Below are 18,212 nucleotides of genomic sequence, written 5' to 3'. Positions count from 1 at the left end.
TTGTTTTGACACATCTCTGCCTATGGAAAACAAGCCTTGCTCTAATGAATGGTCAAAGATAAGCTGCCAGGCTGCCCTCTGACCTCAATGGCATTTATTTTTCATTAAGCAGTAGATCTGTAATACCAGTAAATAATACCTCTGTTGTCTCATTTGAGCCATTGTACTCCTTGTAAATAATATGTTGCCGTGCCAACCTAATGGATTGCACATATGCTACTGTACTGTAACAGAAAGGACAGACTGTCTAGGTTTTCAGGAAAGGACTCAGGGTAGATAAAACTGGCAGAAGAAAACGGTGCAGGTCATCTGAAAAGCATACTTGATCAAATATAAAAAAGTGGGAGATTCTAGAAAAACATAAAATATACACTTTGTTTTTCTCAAAATCAAAAAGGACAGGACAATGTAAGTAAATGGGTGGAATGTTATTGAAAGAATATTACCACCAGATGGCGCTAAAAGATAATGTCTGTCTTCATTTACAGTCCACTTCAAATTACACTCAAGACATCTCTGCTAGAACAAAGTCAGTATCAGTGAATGAAAATCCAATATTCACCATACACAAGCGAATGGTTTCATTTTTAAACAGTTCTAAATATATTGGATGGAATACTAAAAAAACTCAAACTTGTTTTTTCTCTTTTTTCTGTATTTTAATCTAATGTAAAGTCTGAGCTGTTTTAGAAATATTATATTCTATTCTGCTGTATCAGATAAACTCACAAAGTAACCTTATTGAGTAACAGCCATAAAAAAATAAAAAAAACATTTATTGCCCTTTACAACATGCTAACAACCCACAGAGAGGCAAACAGGGCCAGTCATATCTCTCAGAACTGCGCACAGAAAGAGAAACGCAACTACACGTCTTCCTTAAGTCATAGAAGCAAAATGCTAAATTTGGAATTACTAATAATGTGTTTTGGATAAAATAACTTGGATAACCAGCGGATGGCGTTACTGCTTGGTACAGTGTGGCTGCTTTTGGCCTTACATTTGCTAATTAGCTCGGTGTTTGTCAGTCCTTGTTCACATCAGGAGTTTACCTGCCGTCAGGGATTTTGTGTGGCATTGGACTCCGTGTGTGACTTCACCGACGACTGTGGAGATGGCAACGATGAAGAAAACTGTAAGTTTACTATCTTGCACCAGACCACAATTTAAAAGAGCCGGACCTGAAGTGATGACTATCAATCTAGTCGCGAGAAAAACTAAATGCGCCTCATGGTTTATTGGCTTGTAGAACTAAATTTAGCAGCAATAACTGGTAGTAGCCAATACTTAACCTACAGACCTGTTGCTGCTTCAGTTCATTACCCTTTCATTTGCAGTTTGCTGTTATTGAAATCCAGAAGATTTCAATATCTTCTGGATGTTTGGAGACTTTTGATTTGGCAAAAGTCTCCAAAAGCCTGAGGAGGTAGTGTATACCTTACACTACTGAGGAGGTAGTGTATACCTTACACTACCTCCTCAGGAAGGGTAGTTGAGGTGTGGACTTTGGGCCATTGCAACACCTTAATTAAATTGTCTTTAAGTCATTCTATTGTAGAGTTGGATTTGTGATCATTGTATAATTAATCCACCACTTCCAGCCAAACTCCATGCTTCAACAACAATTTGGTACAAATTCTTGGATGCTTGTGATGCAGAACTGAGAAGTTATGGTTGGATCACCCATTTCTTGTGGCTTCCAAACAAGCCCAAATTTTCAAAACTGGCCGGTTTGCTTGCAGGATCTCATTAGGCCCATCCAACAGCTCTGATCAGCTATTCTGTATCTGCTGAATAAAGGCATCCACACAATGTGATGCTGCCACCACCATGTATGTTGACCACTAAGTAAAAGATTGATATTATCTTATCTGACAAGAACTGCCCACAAGTTTTCAATTCAGTTCAGGTCAGGCGAGGAAGGGTGGCCATAGCATTAGTTTTTCATCTTTAACACCTTTGCTGGCTAACCAAGCAGAGGAGTTCTTGGATGCTTGTGATGAGAGTTGGATTGCATAATAATCACTGAGTTTTTGAACGATGCAGACTTCTTCCTGCATCACTGCTTGAAGAAAGTATTGGCTGTAGGTTTAGGAGCTGATTTTGAGCCCACCTTCAACCTGAAAATGTCCGACCAGCTCATCTTTAATAATACCAGACCATAACAGTACCCCACTTCCACCTTGTTGGAGTCTGACTTAATGTGGAGCTTCATGCCCGTAACTGATCCACCCACAGGGAGAGCCTCTTGACAGACCATCTGGTCTTGGAAGTCTTGATTTTAAATTATAACTATCATTAAGGCAGAGAGGGGTATTGTTTAATATGTTCTAGAGTAGACCGCTAATTTTTATTTTTAAGGAAAATATTTAGCTTAAGTGAACATTTGATATTACAGGTTCCACGTTTACAAGATGTGATTTCGAGGAGAGTTTCTGTGATTTGATCCAAAACTCGGAGTCCCTCTACAGATGGACCAGAACAGCTGAGGCCCCAGGACTAAAACAGGACCACAGAAATACCTCAGGTTGGGGAAGCTGATATTCCTACAATAACGTTGTATTCATCACACATCTATGTCTTTATCTGTCTGCATTTTTTTGACCCTCAGCACATTTTCTGTTGCTTTCACCCATTGGAGGAAAAAAGATCACTGCAGAACTGAGGAGTCCTGTCTTCCTGCCTACTCACGGCTGCCAGGTAACTATGCCGCAGAGGACAAGCTGTGTCTTTAAAAGTTTAGGAAATACAGTAGTTTGAACACTTTTCAAATCTGGAAATATATCTATAGAAAAATAATACCATGGTAGGATTTACTTTACTGCAATGGACTGGCAACCTATCCAACCTATACCCTGCCTCTTGCCCGTTGACTGCTGGAGAGAGGCACCTGCACCCCTTGCAACTCTGCAAGGGTTAAGTATGTCGGATAATGGATGGATTCATTTGACAACTCCTCCCTGTGTTCCATTTTCCAGAACGCTAAAACCTTATGCTCTAATAATAAATCAATAAACTATTAACAATTATCACTACTAAATAAGTCTGAGATTTCTTCTTGATATAACATTATGTTGAATCCAACCTGCAGAGCTAGGATGTGTACCCTGTTATCTTGAAATAACAAGATACACAACTTGTGTAGTTAATGTCATAAGAATATATTTCTTAGGATGACATGTTGGATCTTCAAAATGGTTGTGTGCACAATTTTGGAGCTCTTAAAGTGGTCCTATAAAAAAACATCCAGCTGTTTTTTTGGCTAAAGGTTAATGTGTTATGTAGTCTGAAAAATGAACTGTTTCAAAAACCTCCTGATTGTTAAGTCACATTCTACCATCGCTGCGTTGTTACCTAACCCCAGCAATTCTAGCTTGTGACCAGGCAGTGAAGATGCTGATGCTAAACTTTAAACACTGAAAAATAAACTAGGTCACAATAAATCTTTGGACTTGCATGTCAAAGATGTCCTAATAAAAATCCATTAGGATATTTAAGAATTCGAGTCTTGAAAAGTCTCAAAACACACAATATTTGGAAAGGAGGGATTTTGTAGATACAAAATAAGTAGGCCCAACATGTTCTTTGTTTTTATCAGATACGTTTCTACCACTGTGCTGGGACAGGACATGGAGAGCTTCAGGTCCTACTTCAGCCTCATTTGGCGGCTCAGAGCTCTGAACTCTGGAAACGCTCCACTCAACTAGAGAAGGGAACATGGCTGCGGGAAGTGGTTCACTTCTCCAGCAATCAGCACTTTCAGGTCTGTCATAATTACACAATGAGTTCATATAGTTGTCTGACATTAAAATTGAAATCGCAGCTCAAATGACCCCAGCGAAAGCAAAGTGTACTGGACTCCTCAGAGACCATCTGGATGTGAGTTTGCTGTTGGTGTCCTTTCAATATCTATCCAGCAATCAGCACTTTCAGGTCTGTCATAATTACACAATGAGTTCATATAGTTGTCTGACATTAAAATTGAAATCGCAGCTCAAATGACCCCAGCGAAAGCAAAGTGTACTGGACTCCTCAGAGACCATCTGGATGTGAGTTTGCTGTTGGTGTCCTTTCAATATCTTCAGAGCATGTCGGTGTCACCCAGTCATCTTCTCTGCCTCTTTACCATCTGGATGTCTGCAGGTGATAAAGAGAGGTCACATCTGCTGACATTCACCTTCTGCTCCATTAATTCACTTCCTGTTTCAGTGGTATTGGTCAGCATGTTTTGGAACTTGATTTAACTGGGAGGCCTAAAGAGCTGCTTATGGATTATTATTATTATTATTATTATTATTATTATTATTATTATTATTATTATTATTATTATTATTATTATTATTATTATTAATGATGCTGTCCGGATGGGAAATCTACATATTTGCCTTAATTTGAAAATGGAAATTGGAATCATTCACTCAGGAATTTTGTCATTAAAAATATTTAAAGGTTGAGCAGATAAAATGCCATGAAATTCTACAATATCTTGTAAATGTATCTTTATCTTGTAAACCTTTTAAAATTTTCAAGGTAGACTGATTAATGTTTGTCTAATCTTTGTCGCACCAAACTAGAGTATCTTTTTCACTTGTAAACATTTCCCCTAAATGGCTTGTGGAAATCTTTAAGTAAAGCTTCTTATAGATTTCTTTCGGTAATCGCTTTGATCGATAACTAATAGCCCTTTTGGCTGACTCCCTCCTGAGCTGTGGATCTCTGACGCTTCTGCTTTAAAGTATCATATTATACCCTTCTTTGTATTGGTCTATCACTAAATGTGAATACTATGCATTGAAGTTTGTGGCTGTAACATGACAACGTGTAAAAGCTTCATAAGGTTTGTTTACTTTTGCAATCAACTGCATATTACCATACAGTATTCATACCATTAATATTATTGGTACTGACGTCACTACATTTAAAAGCTCTTTCTCCGCTTTTGTTGGAAGAGATTTAAAAAATATATAACCTACTTTTGACTGAAATGACCACCAGTTTAGATAATTAAGATAGATACATTTGCATGGCAGGTGTAGTCAGCCTTCCTTTTCTATTTGTCTTGATTTGTTTTTATTTTATCTAACTGTGGTTATTTTTCTGTTTTCTCTTTTGACCTAATTGTGAGCTCTGCTGCTTTTTATGCATTTCTTTTATTTTTCCATTTGACCCTAACATTTTCTGTGTATCAACCAACTAAATACTCTTTACTGATTTTTTTTAACCAATATTCAGCTGTAGTTTCAGCTTAATTAAATTGTAATAAACTAATAATAATAATTAAAAAAAAAACTATCCTGATATGTGTGACATTGTTTCACTGTTTTATCTTCCAGGTGGTAATTCGAGGGGAACTTTCAGCCAGCAGTGACGCATCGGAGGTCTTAGCCATTGATGATTTGTCTTTCAGTCCTGGATGTGTCATTCTGCCTGGTATTAGCTATAGCTTTCTAACGCTTCTAACACATCAGCACACACATGAACCTTGACATTTTGAAATATCCTCACACATAAACAGAGCGCTAGAAGCTTGTTTTGAATACTAATGAATGAGCGTGAAGACATTAAAACACCCATGATTGGATTTATACCGGGATAACTGAGTCATTAAAATTGTGCTTGCTGTACTTTTTTCTGGAAGAGAGCATAGACGTTATATAATAGTGGAGGAGTTGATTCCATAAATTATGCTTTATGTGATATTCCAGACAATTTTTAACAGCGTTCTCTACTGATATACAACTGTAAGATCATTCTGCAGCATTTCCACAACTTATCTAATATGCAGAGTTCAATGTAATCTGAAAAAGTAATGAAAAAGAAAACAGATCATCCATCCTTCCATACATCCTTTCTTGCACCCTGGTTTCTGGTTGTAAATTCTGACCTCTGACTCATTTTTTCAAGTGCACAAAAGGTATTTACTAAACCAGTCATTTCCACGCTGGGTTCCCCTGGACCCACTGCTTTGTATTTTAGATGTGGACCTGCATCAACACATTTGCATTAATTGCTTCATCAACATTCAAATTAAGCTAATCAGAAGCTGACAGGCATAAAGAAAATCCAAGCCATGTGTGTCAAAGGACCAAAAGAACCAGAATTATCACACTTAATGTAAAAGACAAATCGCAGACTGTAAAAGATCTATGTGAAAGTCTTTTAGACTATCACCAGACCAAATTAAAGTGGCTCAATACTCTCGGCTTTAATAAGCAAAGAGAAACCAACACTAATCACAATTTGCATGGTGCATTTTTGGTACTTGAGAAGATTCTTTTTATTTCTTCCAGAACAATAAAAAGACCCTATTCTCTTTGCAGGAGCAGAGCCAAACATTACACTAAATGAGTCTTTTTGGAATGTTGACAGCATTATGTTGGTGTGATCTTGTTGCAGTTTTAACACAAGGCTTTTTTGGCCACAGCTAAAATTACCTAATGACCAAACAATGCAGGGTGCACACAGGGCGCATGCTTGCGTAATTATAATGAGCTACCACTGTTCATGCAGGCTCCGGTACATGTGTGGTGAGCACACTGTCCAGTTTAAACACTCCAGAAGATCTCCCCAAGACCCTTATTGCAAATATTTAGAAGTCAAGTTTAATCTCTCTTGGTGTAATGGCGGTCATCTCTCATAGTCACCTTCTGGAACATTATTGATGTTGTACTGTTATTATACCATTGTATAAAGAAAGACCAGCTAACTGATGTGTTTGTACTGTCTAAATCGGTTAGTACTCTTGAATGACTTTTCTCTGTAAAGAATAGAGATCGTCATCATTGGAACATTAATAAGAAAAGATAATCAGAGTGGCATTTTGCTTCCTTTGAGCCACACGCGCTTGCATCTGACATTTGGGATTTTTGGTTTGCAAAGAATAGGTAAGACAGGTTGAACAATCCCAAGCTGTACCTATTATATCCTTTTTAAAAAGAGAATTTTATTAAGTTATTATATATTATATGCTTTTAAATGCAGTTTCCATTTTACCGTTTTAATCTCTTTTTGTCCTTTTAATGCAGTTGCCTTGTTAGAGTTTAAAATGAATCATTTTAAAGGTCATTGAGAATATATTCTGAAAATGGCAACGTTTAAAATATTCATTTCTGAGACCAGCTAATAGTGATTTTAAAAAACTGGGCTATGGTTTTGATATATTTTCCGTGCTCCTCATATAGTGCCATAGAGTTAATTTACGCGATGGAGTATTTACTGCATTATTGATCAAAATCTGAACCATTACTGCAATTTAATCAAATGCACTTACTTCATTTTGGGAACCACCAAGCTCATTTATGCTAATTGAGCACATTCTCCCAATAAAATATTTTAATTATATCAGTTACTCAAACAAATTTGATAATGTACAGATAGTGGGGCTCCATTAATTGTACTAAACTCATATTTTTATTTTGTACTTGGCAGAGGGCAGAGTCCTCGCTTCACCTCCCTGTCCTCCTTCATGGTTCACCTGCGCTAGAGGGAGGTGTATCGAGGAGAGCAAAGTGTGTGACTTCACACCATATTGTCCCAACGGAGAAGATGAAGCCAGATGCCGTAAGAACCACTTTACTGAGCAACACTTTGAAATAATCACATTTCAGTCCCCCTGACAGATGTTTTTAGGATTTATCTGACACCCTCTGTTACTATCAGACTGTTAAAATGCGCTGTAGCTCAGTTGTTTTGATATGTGTTTGCATTGGACAGTAATGGTACATCAGTCTGTTACCTGCTGCAGGTTCACAAAGTTAATATTTATAGACTCTTACAGTGAATATAAGAGGAAAATTACAAACAGAAACAAACATTTTATTCTCCTGAGAAGTGCTAAGTGATGTTTGTATTGTATCGTGTGTCATATCTTATCTTGTCTTGTCTTGTCTTGTCTTGTCTTGTCTTGTCTAGTCTTGTCTTGTCTAGTCTTGTCTTATGTGTGCAGTCAGTCAAATTCAAAAAAGACTGTACCACTAGTACCATTAGTTCCATGGCTGCTAAATTCTTCTGTTTTCAGGTCCACTTAAAGATTTTGATCATACAGTAATAACATGTTTTGAACACTGTAGTACTAAACCACCAGCACATAAAATATCCATCCTTAAGTAATTAGGTGGAGCTGATTTAAATTATAGTGCATCAATAAACAACTAAAGTATTTACAGAGTTTGTAAATTGGTTCAATTAAACCTAATCACATTCAGTTGCCTTACTGGACTGATTACCCAGAAGGGCAGCATCCCTACAGTGTTTCCTTTTTTTCTGCTTTAGCTTCTGAGTGTGATTTTGAGGACGGTTCATGTGGCTGGTATGAGCTCACTCCTGGAGATGGGTTTGACTGGATCAGGGGCTCATCTGACAAGGTACCGCCGGACTACTATCGTCACCCACCCCTACCGGACCACACTATGAACAGCACTGAAGGTAGAGGAAACAAATGTGAAAAACAAAGAAGTGTGACATCTGTTAAAGTTGAAAATAACTGTACTGAGCTCTTCCAAAAATACTGGAAAGATCATTTAAATCTACATCTCAAACAAATATTTTGTTGGAAATAAATTGTAGTTCAATATGCTCCAAATATGGAGATGTACCTTCTCAGGCATCTGAATAACAGTTCACATGAGAACCTATTTTGCTCATTTACCACAATATGTTACTGTTTATCATGCCTCATTACATCTTCCTGTTTCTTTCCTGAACAGAATTGCTCAAGTCGCAGCTTTAACTTTGTTGCTGGCTGACTCCAAACAAGCACCATCTGTTGTTTTTGTTATGATTATCGAGTGAAATGGTCTGAAAAAGACAACTATTATGTTTACAATTGGAGCCTGCAGAAACACCTTACAGAACACAGTAGTTAACATTTAAAATATATATATATAATTTGAAACTTTTCTAGAATATGCTGCTAAATTCTGTTATGTTTTGATGACCAATTAGTACTATTTTTTCTGTAGAAAGGCTTTAGCTCCTATATAGTGTTTTAACAGCACTCGATATTGCCGCTGCCGAGAAGGATGCTTTAGTATTAACCAATAACCATTAATTGCTAACATGATAAAATTTCTGTTGAGATGACTGCCATGCATTTACAATAACTTTGGAGGCAAAATATGCATCAACACAAAATGATGATGCATATGATGTTCTGATTCAAGGAGGCCGTTGTTCACAGTCATTTGCAGTGATTCATACACCATCACCAGCTGATGGCACTACATCCTAACATCTGCTTTGTTCTTTCTAATTAAAAATAGGCAAAGTGGGGTTAAACAAAGATTTTCTATGAAGAAACTAAGGTTTTCAATGATGCAAGTTACCATGGCAACTTGGACATGAAGCCGAAGGGAGAAGTAGATAAAATTGATCTGTCTAGCTGAAGTGGCCAAGTGGGAATATTTAAGGTGTAGACAAACTTATCTGTAAACAAACTACCTAGTTGAAATGTGACTGTGCTGTCATATTACTGTCAGGAAAAAAACAGGATTTAGAAGGCTGTTGACCAAGATATTTTGTTATGACTGCAGGTCATTTTATGTTTATCCTGAAAAACAGCAGTAGTCTGCATCCAAATGCTGTTCTCATTGGACCCTGGTTCCAGCAATCAGCCCCAGGATGCACCATGACCTTTTGGTGAGAAACATGTTACATCTTTTTCCCTCCATGGACTGTTTTTTCTTCTTGTAATTTTACAATGTTCAACATTGTTCAACATCACCATTCAAGCAGAGATCATTCACATTTATAGATCTTACTGTATCCAGGAATTAGTGTCTTCAGGTTTACACCATTCTTCCACCTTTGTGTTTCTTTTAAAAGTGCTGCTGTCTTTTAGCGGTAGCTCAGAGTTTTATAAAGGCAAGGTTCTGTGGAAATGTTAAGAGTATTTAATGTCTTACCTGCAGAGCAGGAGGGATTATTTTTCTTGAACTTAGACTGGTCATTGTTTGACTAATTCCAAATCACATCTTGCAAACATAGTAGAACATAGATGTGTTCAAAATGTTTACTCAGTGAGTATATATTCAAAGAGGACCAAGCAGGGACTTTAAAGTTGATGCACTGGCATGTGTGTGAAACTCTGAGATGATGGAACTAAAAGGATCAGTTGCCTTTGAAATGTGAACTTTTTTTTAACCAAAAAATGTAATTTTAGTAGTCACACTTTTTCATTGTGTTGTACTGCCAAGCATTGACTTCAGCTGTATCTGTATCACACACTGCGATTCATAAAAATTTTGTTAGACCACAGTCATGTTTTCTTTGACTCTGGAAGGAAGCTGGAGTAGACAAACTACTACTCAAACCTCTACTCAGGGAGAACCCATGCAAAATCTATGCAGAAAGACATCAGACTGAGATTTGGACCCTGGACCTTTTTGCTTCAAGGCAACAGTGAAGCCGTAACAATTAATATTACTAATAAAAATTCTTGCATAAATTATAATAACTACTTATTTTGTTGGGGGATATTTTTTTAATGAGTTCACTGAACCCTTTTCTGCTTTTTACACTCTTACTTTTGAATCAGATAGCTACTCTGCCAGGTAAAGCCTGTTTCAAAATAACCTCCTCTCTCCGTTTAATGTTTCTTTCACCCCACTGACTAACATTAACATTCATAAGATATGAATGTTAATAAATCATGTTCAGGCATTTTTATAGTCCCAAAAGCTCATATTAACTGACTGATTATATTTTTCTGCCTAATGGTCAAAGGAATTCTGGAAAATGAAAACCGGCACAGCTCACATTTGTTCATTACTCACGTATCATGATGGGGGATCATGGAGGGTGCATTATCATAGGATGAATCTGTAATTTAGAGAATCTCATACAAGTATATAATTTCATAGATATATTGTCTTACAATGTGCTCCCTACCATGTCAGGATAAATTTATCAGCTCAGTTTCAGATTCAATCTACTTTTTATCCCCTCAGGCATTATAACTCAGGTATATCTGTGGGGGCTGCTGACATATACCTCCGATTCAAAGGAGTTCAAAACAAAACTGTCATATGGACGACCCTGTACGATCAAGGGAGACGGTGGAACCGGGTCACCATTCAGCTGGGGCGCATCACTCAGCCCTTCCAGATTGCTTTGGCTAAAATTAGCCTCGGCGTGTTCGATGGAGTCTCCGCTTTTGATGATGTCTCCTTCAAGAACTGTTCGATGCCACCAGCAGTGGCTGTGTGCCCCGAGCACACACACTTCCACTGCTTGCACACCAAAGCATGTGTGGAGCACCTGCAGCTCTGTGACCTTGTGGATGACTGTGGGGATGGATCGGATGAAGAAGGATGTTGTGAGTGTCTCAACTTCTTGAAATAAGAACAATTAGGTCTGTAAGTGCACGAGAATAAGCTGAAGAATATGATACCTTGTGACTTTGCTTATTTTGTCAATCTTAAATGTTTCAGATCAACAAACAAACCTTAATATCAGACACAGATGACCTGAGTGAATACAAGATGCAATTTTAAAATCACACTTTCATTTAGAAATGGAAAAAGCCATCCCAACCAATCTGACAATATATATGAGAAGGTATTTGCTCAAATAACTAAAAATAGAACCTGGCTGACACATGTAGTTGTCTAACACTTGGCAAAAGCACCCATAAAAATCTAATTCATAGAACAGCATCACCTCAGTTAGTTAAGATGAGAGTTAATGATTCAACAATAAAAAAGAGATTGATCAAAATTACCTATTGAAGTGTTCCAAGCCAGAAAACCTTGACCAAAAAGAAAACAAAGACCACTGTGCATTTCCTTGAAACATTCTGATGACCTCCAGCATGTTTTTGAAAAATACTCTATTTAATGATACAAAAGTGGATATTTTTAGGACAAATGCATTCTGTCACATCTGGTGTGGATCTGGAAACTAATACACTAACATAAGTAAATAGCAAAGACACAAGAGCTAATAAAGAATCAGGAAATCAGAACCTAAGATTAAGTACAAAGGACTGCAACTCACAATGCACATCAACTACCACAACAGTCAACTAGGAATCTTAAACCTAAGGAATGAACTGAATGTGAAAAGACTGACAAAAATAAAGCAAAACACAAGACCAAAGTCCAAAAGTGCATGACCAAATAGCTCTATTTGCTGAATTTTTTTTTGTCTGAGTTTAATGATTTGAAACATTTCACAGCAATGGATTGCATTAGAATTGTTTCCCTTTTGATTACATTTTCAGCAACGTCTTGAAAGTTTTAATATAGTATCATAGGGAAACTACCTACAATCGAATGCTTTCCTTAACTCTTCAGGGAACATAGGGCATATTTAAATTGTTAAAGTTTGCAATTTCAGATCTTCTCAGTCTTATTGGGTTTCACAGCTCCAGAAATTCAGTGTGACTTTGAAGATGGACTATGCAACTGGAAGCAGGAAACGAGTGGAGGAGATGTGTTTAACTGGACACGCATCCAGGGCCCAACTCCAACCCGAAACACGGGCCCCTGGAAGGACCACACGCTGGGGAACACTTCTGGTCATTACCTCTACATTGAGTCTTCCCTTCCCCAGGAGTTCAAGGACACAGCTGTGCTGCTGAGCCCAGTATTTGAACCCACCTACCAGCCTGGCAAGGACCCAGCTTGGTCCCCCCACCACCGCTGTGCTTTTCGCTTCCATTATTGCATGTTTGGATCACACGTGTTCAGCCTTGCGGTGTACATGAGGACAACCACGACAGGCCGTGGCGTGCTCCTCTGGGCAAAATATGGAAACCAAGGAAACCTATGGCACAGGAAGACTATGTACCTATACAATATGCAGCCTTTCCAGGTAAGTGATCAATATTTTGGACTTTTTAAGTTTCTGGTTTGTTCTCTAGCTGGTTAGTCTAGCAAGAGATTCAAACCTCGGACCATCTTGTTGAAAAGTAACAGTGCTACCAACTCCATCCCCAATCGTCCAGCCCCAACCTCATGATGCATTGCGGTAATTCTGTTGACTGCTTAGATATAAACTATAGGTACTTCATGGCACTGCAACATTGACGTTACTATACTTTGAATATGTTATGCAGTCTCCTTTTGAGTGCATAAAACAGGTAAAGCCACAAGTTAAACTTCATCTGACTACGAAACAGTTCCACAAGCACTCATCTCCACCATGCCCTGCAAAGACTGTAATTGAACAAATGTACCTCAACTGTAATTTAATAATTACAGTTCACTGCTTTTCATTATGTACCAAAACAAACTGTTTTACTGCAGCTTCTGGGCAGCTGGGGCTACGCCTTGACAATTTTTTTATTTATTGCCACCAGTTACAGTATGCACAACGCCTCTAAACGTTTGTGGACTTACATTTTTTAAGCCATTCACCTTGTCAAAGATTATAACTAACCAAATACATATGTAAGAATGCATACTGAACATCTAATTTAGATGTAGAGTCTTGAACAAAAGGGTTGCAAAAGTCATGTAAGAATAAATATGTCCTAAGTGGACTTCATATCCAAGAATGTCTTATTAGACCATTATTCTACAAATCAGCATGAACTTAAAGGTGAGAAGTGAATTATATGTTGTAAAATTGCAGTTCACTACTGTGGATGTCTAAAAGACAAAAAGTACATTTAAAGTTCTTGAGATATTTTGTTCACTGTCTAGCTTAATAACTTCAATCACATCTGACTGTGAATCATTTGGAGTCACCTTGCAGCCACAGACAAACCTGAGTTCAGGGTAAACACGAATCTCTAGTGAAACAAAGAGTCCATATTTACAAATGCATTCCAGCACTGCATGATGAAGATCCATTTAATTGCTTTAGTGCTCAGCATCGATCACTGGAGATGGATGTTCTGTTGTCATCACTCATGAGTGATTTCAACTTGACAGGCAGTTAAAGACTTTTCCTGGGCCGTGTCACTGGAACAGGAGCTCATTTGTTAATTTAATTGAGTGCAGACAAGGAAATGTTTAAAATGTTGACACTGATTAATTTAATTCTGGCAGAGGGGGATCTGGCTGTATGCACAGTGAAAAGAAGAGAACAACATTTAGGAACAAAAACAGAAGCTAAGCTCCTAGATTGGAAATATATTTATGAATATTCAAAGTCATTATGATGACATTAAAAAAAGAAACAATAGCTCATAATGGTGTAACCTGTGACAATGATGTGATATTTCTGAAGAATAGTTGTGTTTTAATAACAGCTGAGATGTGTTTTTATGATTTATTCATAAAACAAACAAATAGCAAGAACTAATATTAGTTAATATTATTGCCTATTATGTTTCAGTAATTTTTTCCATTTTTAGATTTTAATTGAAGGCACAGTTGGAGATGATTTTGAAGGAGACATTGCGATCGATGACCTTTCCTTCCTGGACTGTCAGCTGTTTCATGGTAAGTCTTCAACACATCAGATGAACCCAGGGCAGCAGCTCTTCACTGTTTTATTTACCCCCACTGTCTTATATTGCAGGAGAGCTACCTTCTTTGATCACCCCACCACCTACTACGCCGGCCCCGACGGTCATACCCAACAATTGCCCCAAGGGGCAGTTTGTGTGTGGAACACATGGGGAGTGTGTTTTACTCAGCCAAGTGTGTGACTTCAAGCAGGACTGCTCTGATGGATCAGATGAAACAAACTGCGGTAAATTATTGTTGTTCTTACTACCTATTATTTTTTCCCTGTTCTGCTTTTTTCCTAGTTGCATGCCTTTCTCTCTTTCAGTGAAGGAAAGATGCGATTTCGAAGATGGTGTTTCTTGTGGCTGGACTGTTGTTAGTCCTTCTTTCAGTGTGAACCATGTGTTTCGCTGGGCAGCCGACCAGGGGGAAAGCAGTCATGACGGAGAGCAGAACCACCGTCCAACTAATGACCACACTCTGTGAGAGCCAGAGATAAATATTCCTATCCGTTTAAAACACATTAGTTGATTGAGAAAACAAATTTGTCAAACAAGAAGGTGTGTCACTGCCGTTGTAAGAATGTAGTGATGCTTTTCTTTTTAAATCATAACTGAACTATGATTAACAACAATTTTGGATTCTTTGGCAGAAAGACCCAAGGTAAAAATCAGTGCCTTTTTGCTGCAAGTCAACAGTTGCTTCCAACTGCCCCACTTTGCAGCCACTGATTGATGTTACTAGGAATAATTGTAACAAATGATTAATTATAGAAAATTGTCAAAAGGAGTGGTTGTTTTACAGATTGTTGCAAAACAATTTAGAAATGTGCAAAGCAATTTTGGGGGAAAAATGGCAAAAGCTCTGTAAATGTTAATCCAAATGATTTTCAATAACATAATTATTGCTATTTTGTATTGCTCCTTCTGTAGTAACAGCCCTAAGGGTTGGTATATGTATGCAGACAGCTCAAACGGCGGCTATGGTCAGTTCTCTGACCTCCAAACACCAGTGATCTCCTCCACTGCTCCTCAGTGTACCCTCATATTCTGGTACCACATGAGTGGATTCACCGTGGGAACCCTGCAAGTAAATATCCCAGTGAAACTTTGAGTTGAAATGAATGCCCCATCAGAACCATGTTAGAGATTTTTATCTCTTCTACAGGTGCTGCTCAGACACAAAAACGTCACCCATGTGGTTTGGTCTCAGACCGGTAACCAAGGCAACAGATGGAAACGAGCCGAAGTGTTTTTGGGTTTATCAAATGACTTTCAGGTCTGCTGATTATGTTTGCACCCAAGATCTTGTAATGTGTGACATACTCAGATTCTAAGCAATTACATACAGTATATGTCCTGATTACTTATCATGTTCAATTTATCTGACAACTACAAAGAATTCCGACTTATTTTGAAATGCTCAGTTATCTTCTTCTACATTGCAAACATCTGAACAGATCATGATTCATCTTGAATGTTAAGTTATCAGTCATCTTTTTTATACTGGTATTAAAAATGTCCCCAAAACGGATTTCTGCCAGTTGTCATCTTCTAAACAGATAATCATGTCGTGCACCATAGGAACTGGTATTTCTGTTAGGAAATATTATCTAAACACAGTTCATATTTAGCAATAAAATTATTAATGAATAAATTATTTCTCAAGGAACCCCCTGGAAATTAGGAATAACAGGTCTCCACTACCCTGTATCTCTTTATTCAACATTCCTGAAAATGACACAACCTTGAATTATTCCCCATCAGGTGGTGTTCAGGGCGAAACGAGGGATCAGCTACATGGGGGACGTAGTAATAGATGATGTCAGCTTCCAGGATTGCTCTCCCATTCTTCCATCTGGCCAGCCGTGCACTTCAGAGCAGTTTGCCTGCGCAAACAGCCACTGCATCCCTCAGGACAATTTGTGTGACTTCATCAACCACTGCGGGGATAATTCAGATGAGAACCCCTTCATCTGCAGTGAGACCTTACATTTGTTATCTGTGAGGAAAGATTAATTCCCAAATCTTTTGAAAATCTATGTTAAGATCTCTTTTCCTCTTGTTATCTTTCAGAGGGCTTTAGTGGACGCTGCGATTTTGAGTTTGATCTCTGCTTTTGGCGCCAGTGCCGACAGGACGACTTTGACTGGCTGATCAAAGCAGGCAGCACCCCAACTGTTGGAACGGGCCCATCCAGTGACCACACCTTGAGAGATCCCGCTGGACACTACATCTACCTGGAGAGCTCATTCCCTCAGGCGGTGGGTGACGCCGCTCGTGTGATTGGACCCTTACTGAGCAGAAGGAGTTCACAGTGCAAGGTGAGTCCACATTTGTAGTACAGATTCTCAAATTAATTTTGAAATCAGATGGTCATAACCTAACTATACAAACAGGTTTTTTAAAGAAAAGTCACAATAAGCAGTTTAAAATCAATGCTAACATTGAACAAAAACTCATTCATAGAGTAAAGTTTGTGTACCATGAGCTCTCCATATTTTAGAGGGTGATCTTTTCTTTTTAAGAAAGTACTAGTAGAGCAGAGCAGTGCAAAAATGTATTTTGCCAATTATAAAAGGTTTTATTAAGTGTCTACATTGGACCAAAAGTGATAAGAAAGAGAGAGAAGAGATAAGGAATTAAACTAAAATCAAGCCTGATGACAAGATTTGTTATTGATCTAAAGGGTTTGTTTTTGGTTCTGTATTTTGATGAGACATTACAAATTTTTAAAACTCCAGTTTTGTCCTGTTTGAGCTACCATCCATGACTTAATCTAAAACACATTTGAAAAGAACATCAATTGACTGAGGAACCAATTGATGTCTCTTGACATCAATTAGGAAAAGCTGCCTGTCATCTGCATAAATTTTGAGAGGCAGCGGGTATAAACTAGAAAATTTCTGAAGAAATTTAAACGGGGCTTGCTAAAGTGTGCCCGTCGGTTGGAACCCAGGGTTCTGATGCTAAAAATTATCATCAATGCTAAAGTAAGCTACAATGTACTCAATAGCATACGGAGAGTCACAAGGATGTTGAGTAACATGGATGTACTATAACTAGCATGTTGTCTTGCATTGACTTCGTCCATTCAGTGTACTAAACATGGCTAATAAATAAACAAAATAGTTAAAAAGCTTTTAGACATTTAGATCCAATAGTATATTGATAAAATTTTGAAAACACGTACTCCCTAACCTTGCTCAATGATAAGTCATAGATTGATGTGTAGTTATAAAGCACCTACAATCTCATGTGAGATTTTTGGGGTAAAATAGCATAAAAACTACAATAAAAAATTTGCTCATGCACTTATTCAAAATTCTGTGCCAGCATCAGTCAGCCTCCATCAGGACTGATTTCTTGATTGACTGCCCTGCTGGCTCTGTGTCAAGTGCACCTTATCACCATCCTGACCTGTCAATCCATCATCAACTCAGCGAGAAGACAGGAATAAAAATGAACGAAAGATGGAGCAGGGAAGTGAAGAGGAGAGAAAGAAGCCTCTTTCTCTCCTCTTCACTTCCCTGCTCCATCTTTTTCTATGTAGTAGATAGCAGAAGACCATTCGCTCTTGAAAATGCCTCCATTTCAGTGTTTCAATGTTAAAGCATCAGTGTTTCAAATTTGAATCTTGGAGAAATACAATATTTTCTCCAAGAAGTAAGCTGAAAAAAGAGAAACTAGACTTTAAATTGACTGAGTCGATATAAAAACAATCAGTTACTTTTCCTAATCCTGAAAGACTAAAATTAAATGAGTAATTAGTTACAATATCTGTATTTTTAAAGAAATTGTCCAGATTAGTTAG

The 18,212-nt window shown here is 37.9% G+C and overlaps 1 protein-coding gene across 2 annotated transcripts in view; it reads left to right on the top strand.

Annotated features, from left to right (window-relative positions):
* The first annotated feature begins 863 nt into the window (after nt 1-863).
* The window catches only part of malrd1 (MAM and LDL receptor class A domain containing 1), a 44,495-nt gene continuing 27,146 nt past the window's right edge, over nt 864-18,212 (top strand). For both annotated transcript variants that reach the window (XM_044104328.1, XM_044104327.1), the window contains exons 1-17: nt 864-1,135; nt 2,399-2,527; nt 2,612-2,700; nt 3,599-3,763; nt 5,334-5,430; nt 7,429-7,560; nt 8,272-8,424; nt 9,531-9,636; nt 10,947-11,314; nt 12,365-12,813; nt 14,303-14,390; nt 14,470-14,643; nt 14,725-14,881; nt 15,332-15,488; nt 15,567-15,677; nt 16,166-16,379; nt 16,475-16,722. In XM_044104328.1, coding sequence (XP_043960263.1) covers nt 958-1,135; nt 2,399-2,527; nt 2,612-2,700; nt 3,599-3,763; nt 5,334-5,430; nt 7,429-7,560; nt 8,272-8,424; nt 9,531-9,636; nt 10,947-11,314; nt 12,365-12,813; nt 14,303-14,390; nt 14,470-14,643; nt 14,725-14,881; nt 15,332-15,488; nt 15,567-15,677; nt 16,166-16,379; nt 16,475-16,722 — 3,015 coding nt within the window. In that variant the 5' untranslated portion in view covers nt 864-957. The remainder of the gene's footprint in view (nt 1,136-2,398; nt 2,528-2,611; nt 2,701-3,598; nt 3,764-5,333; nt 5,431-7,428; nt 7,561-8,271; nt 8,425-9,530; nt 9,637-10,946; nt 11,315-12,364; nt 12,814-14,302; nt 14,391-14,469; nt 14,644-14,724; nt 14,882-15,331; nt 15,489-15,566; nt 15,678-16,165; nt 16,380-16,474; nt 16,723-18,212) is intronic.

The sequence above is a fragment of the Gambusia affinis genome, linkage group LG21, assembly GCF_019740435.1.
Source record: "Gambusia affinis linkage group LG21, SWU_Gaff_1.0, whole genome shotgun sequence".
NCBI classification, from domain to species: Eukaryota; Metazoa; Chordata; class Actinopteri; order Cyprinodontiformes; family Poeciliidae; genus Gambusia; species Gambusia affinis.
The sequence above is the reverse complement of the archived record's forward strand: the minus strand, read 5'-3'. Positions and strand labels throughout refer to the sequence as shown.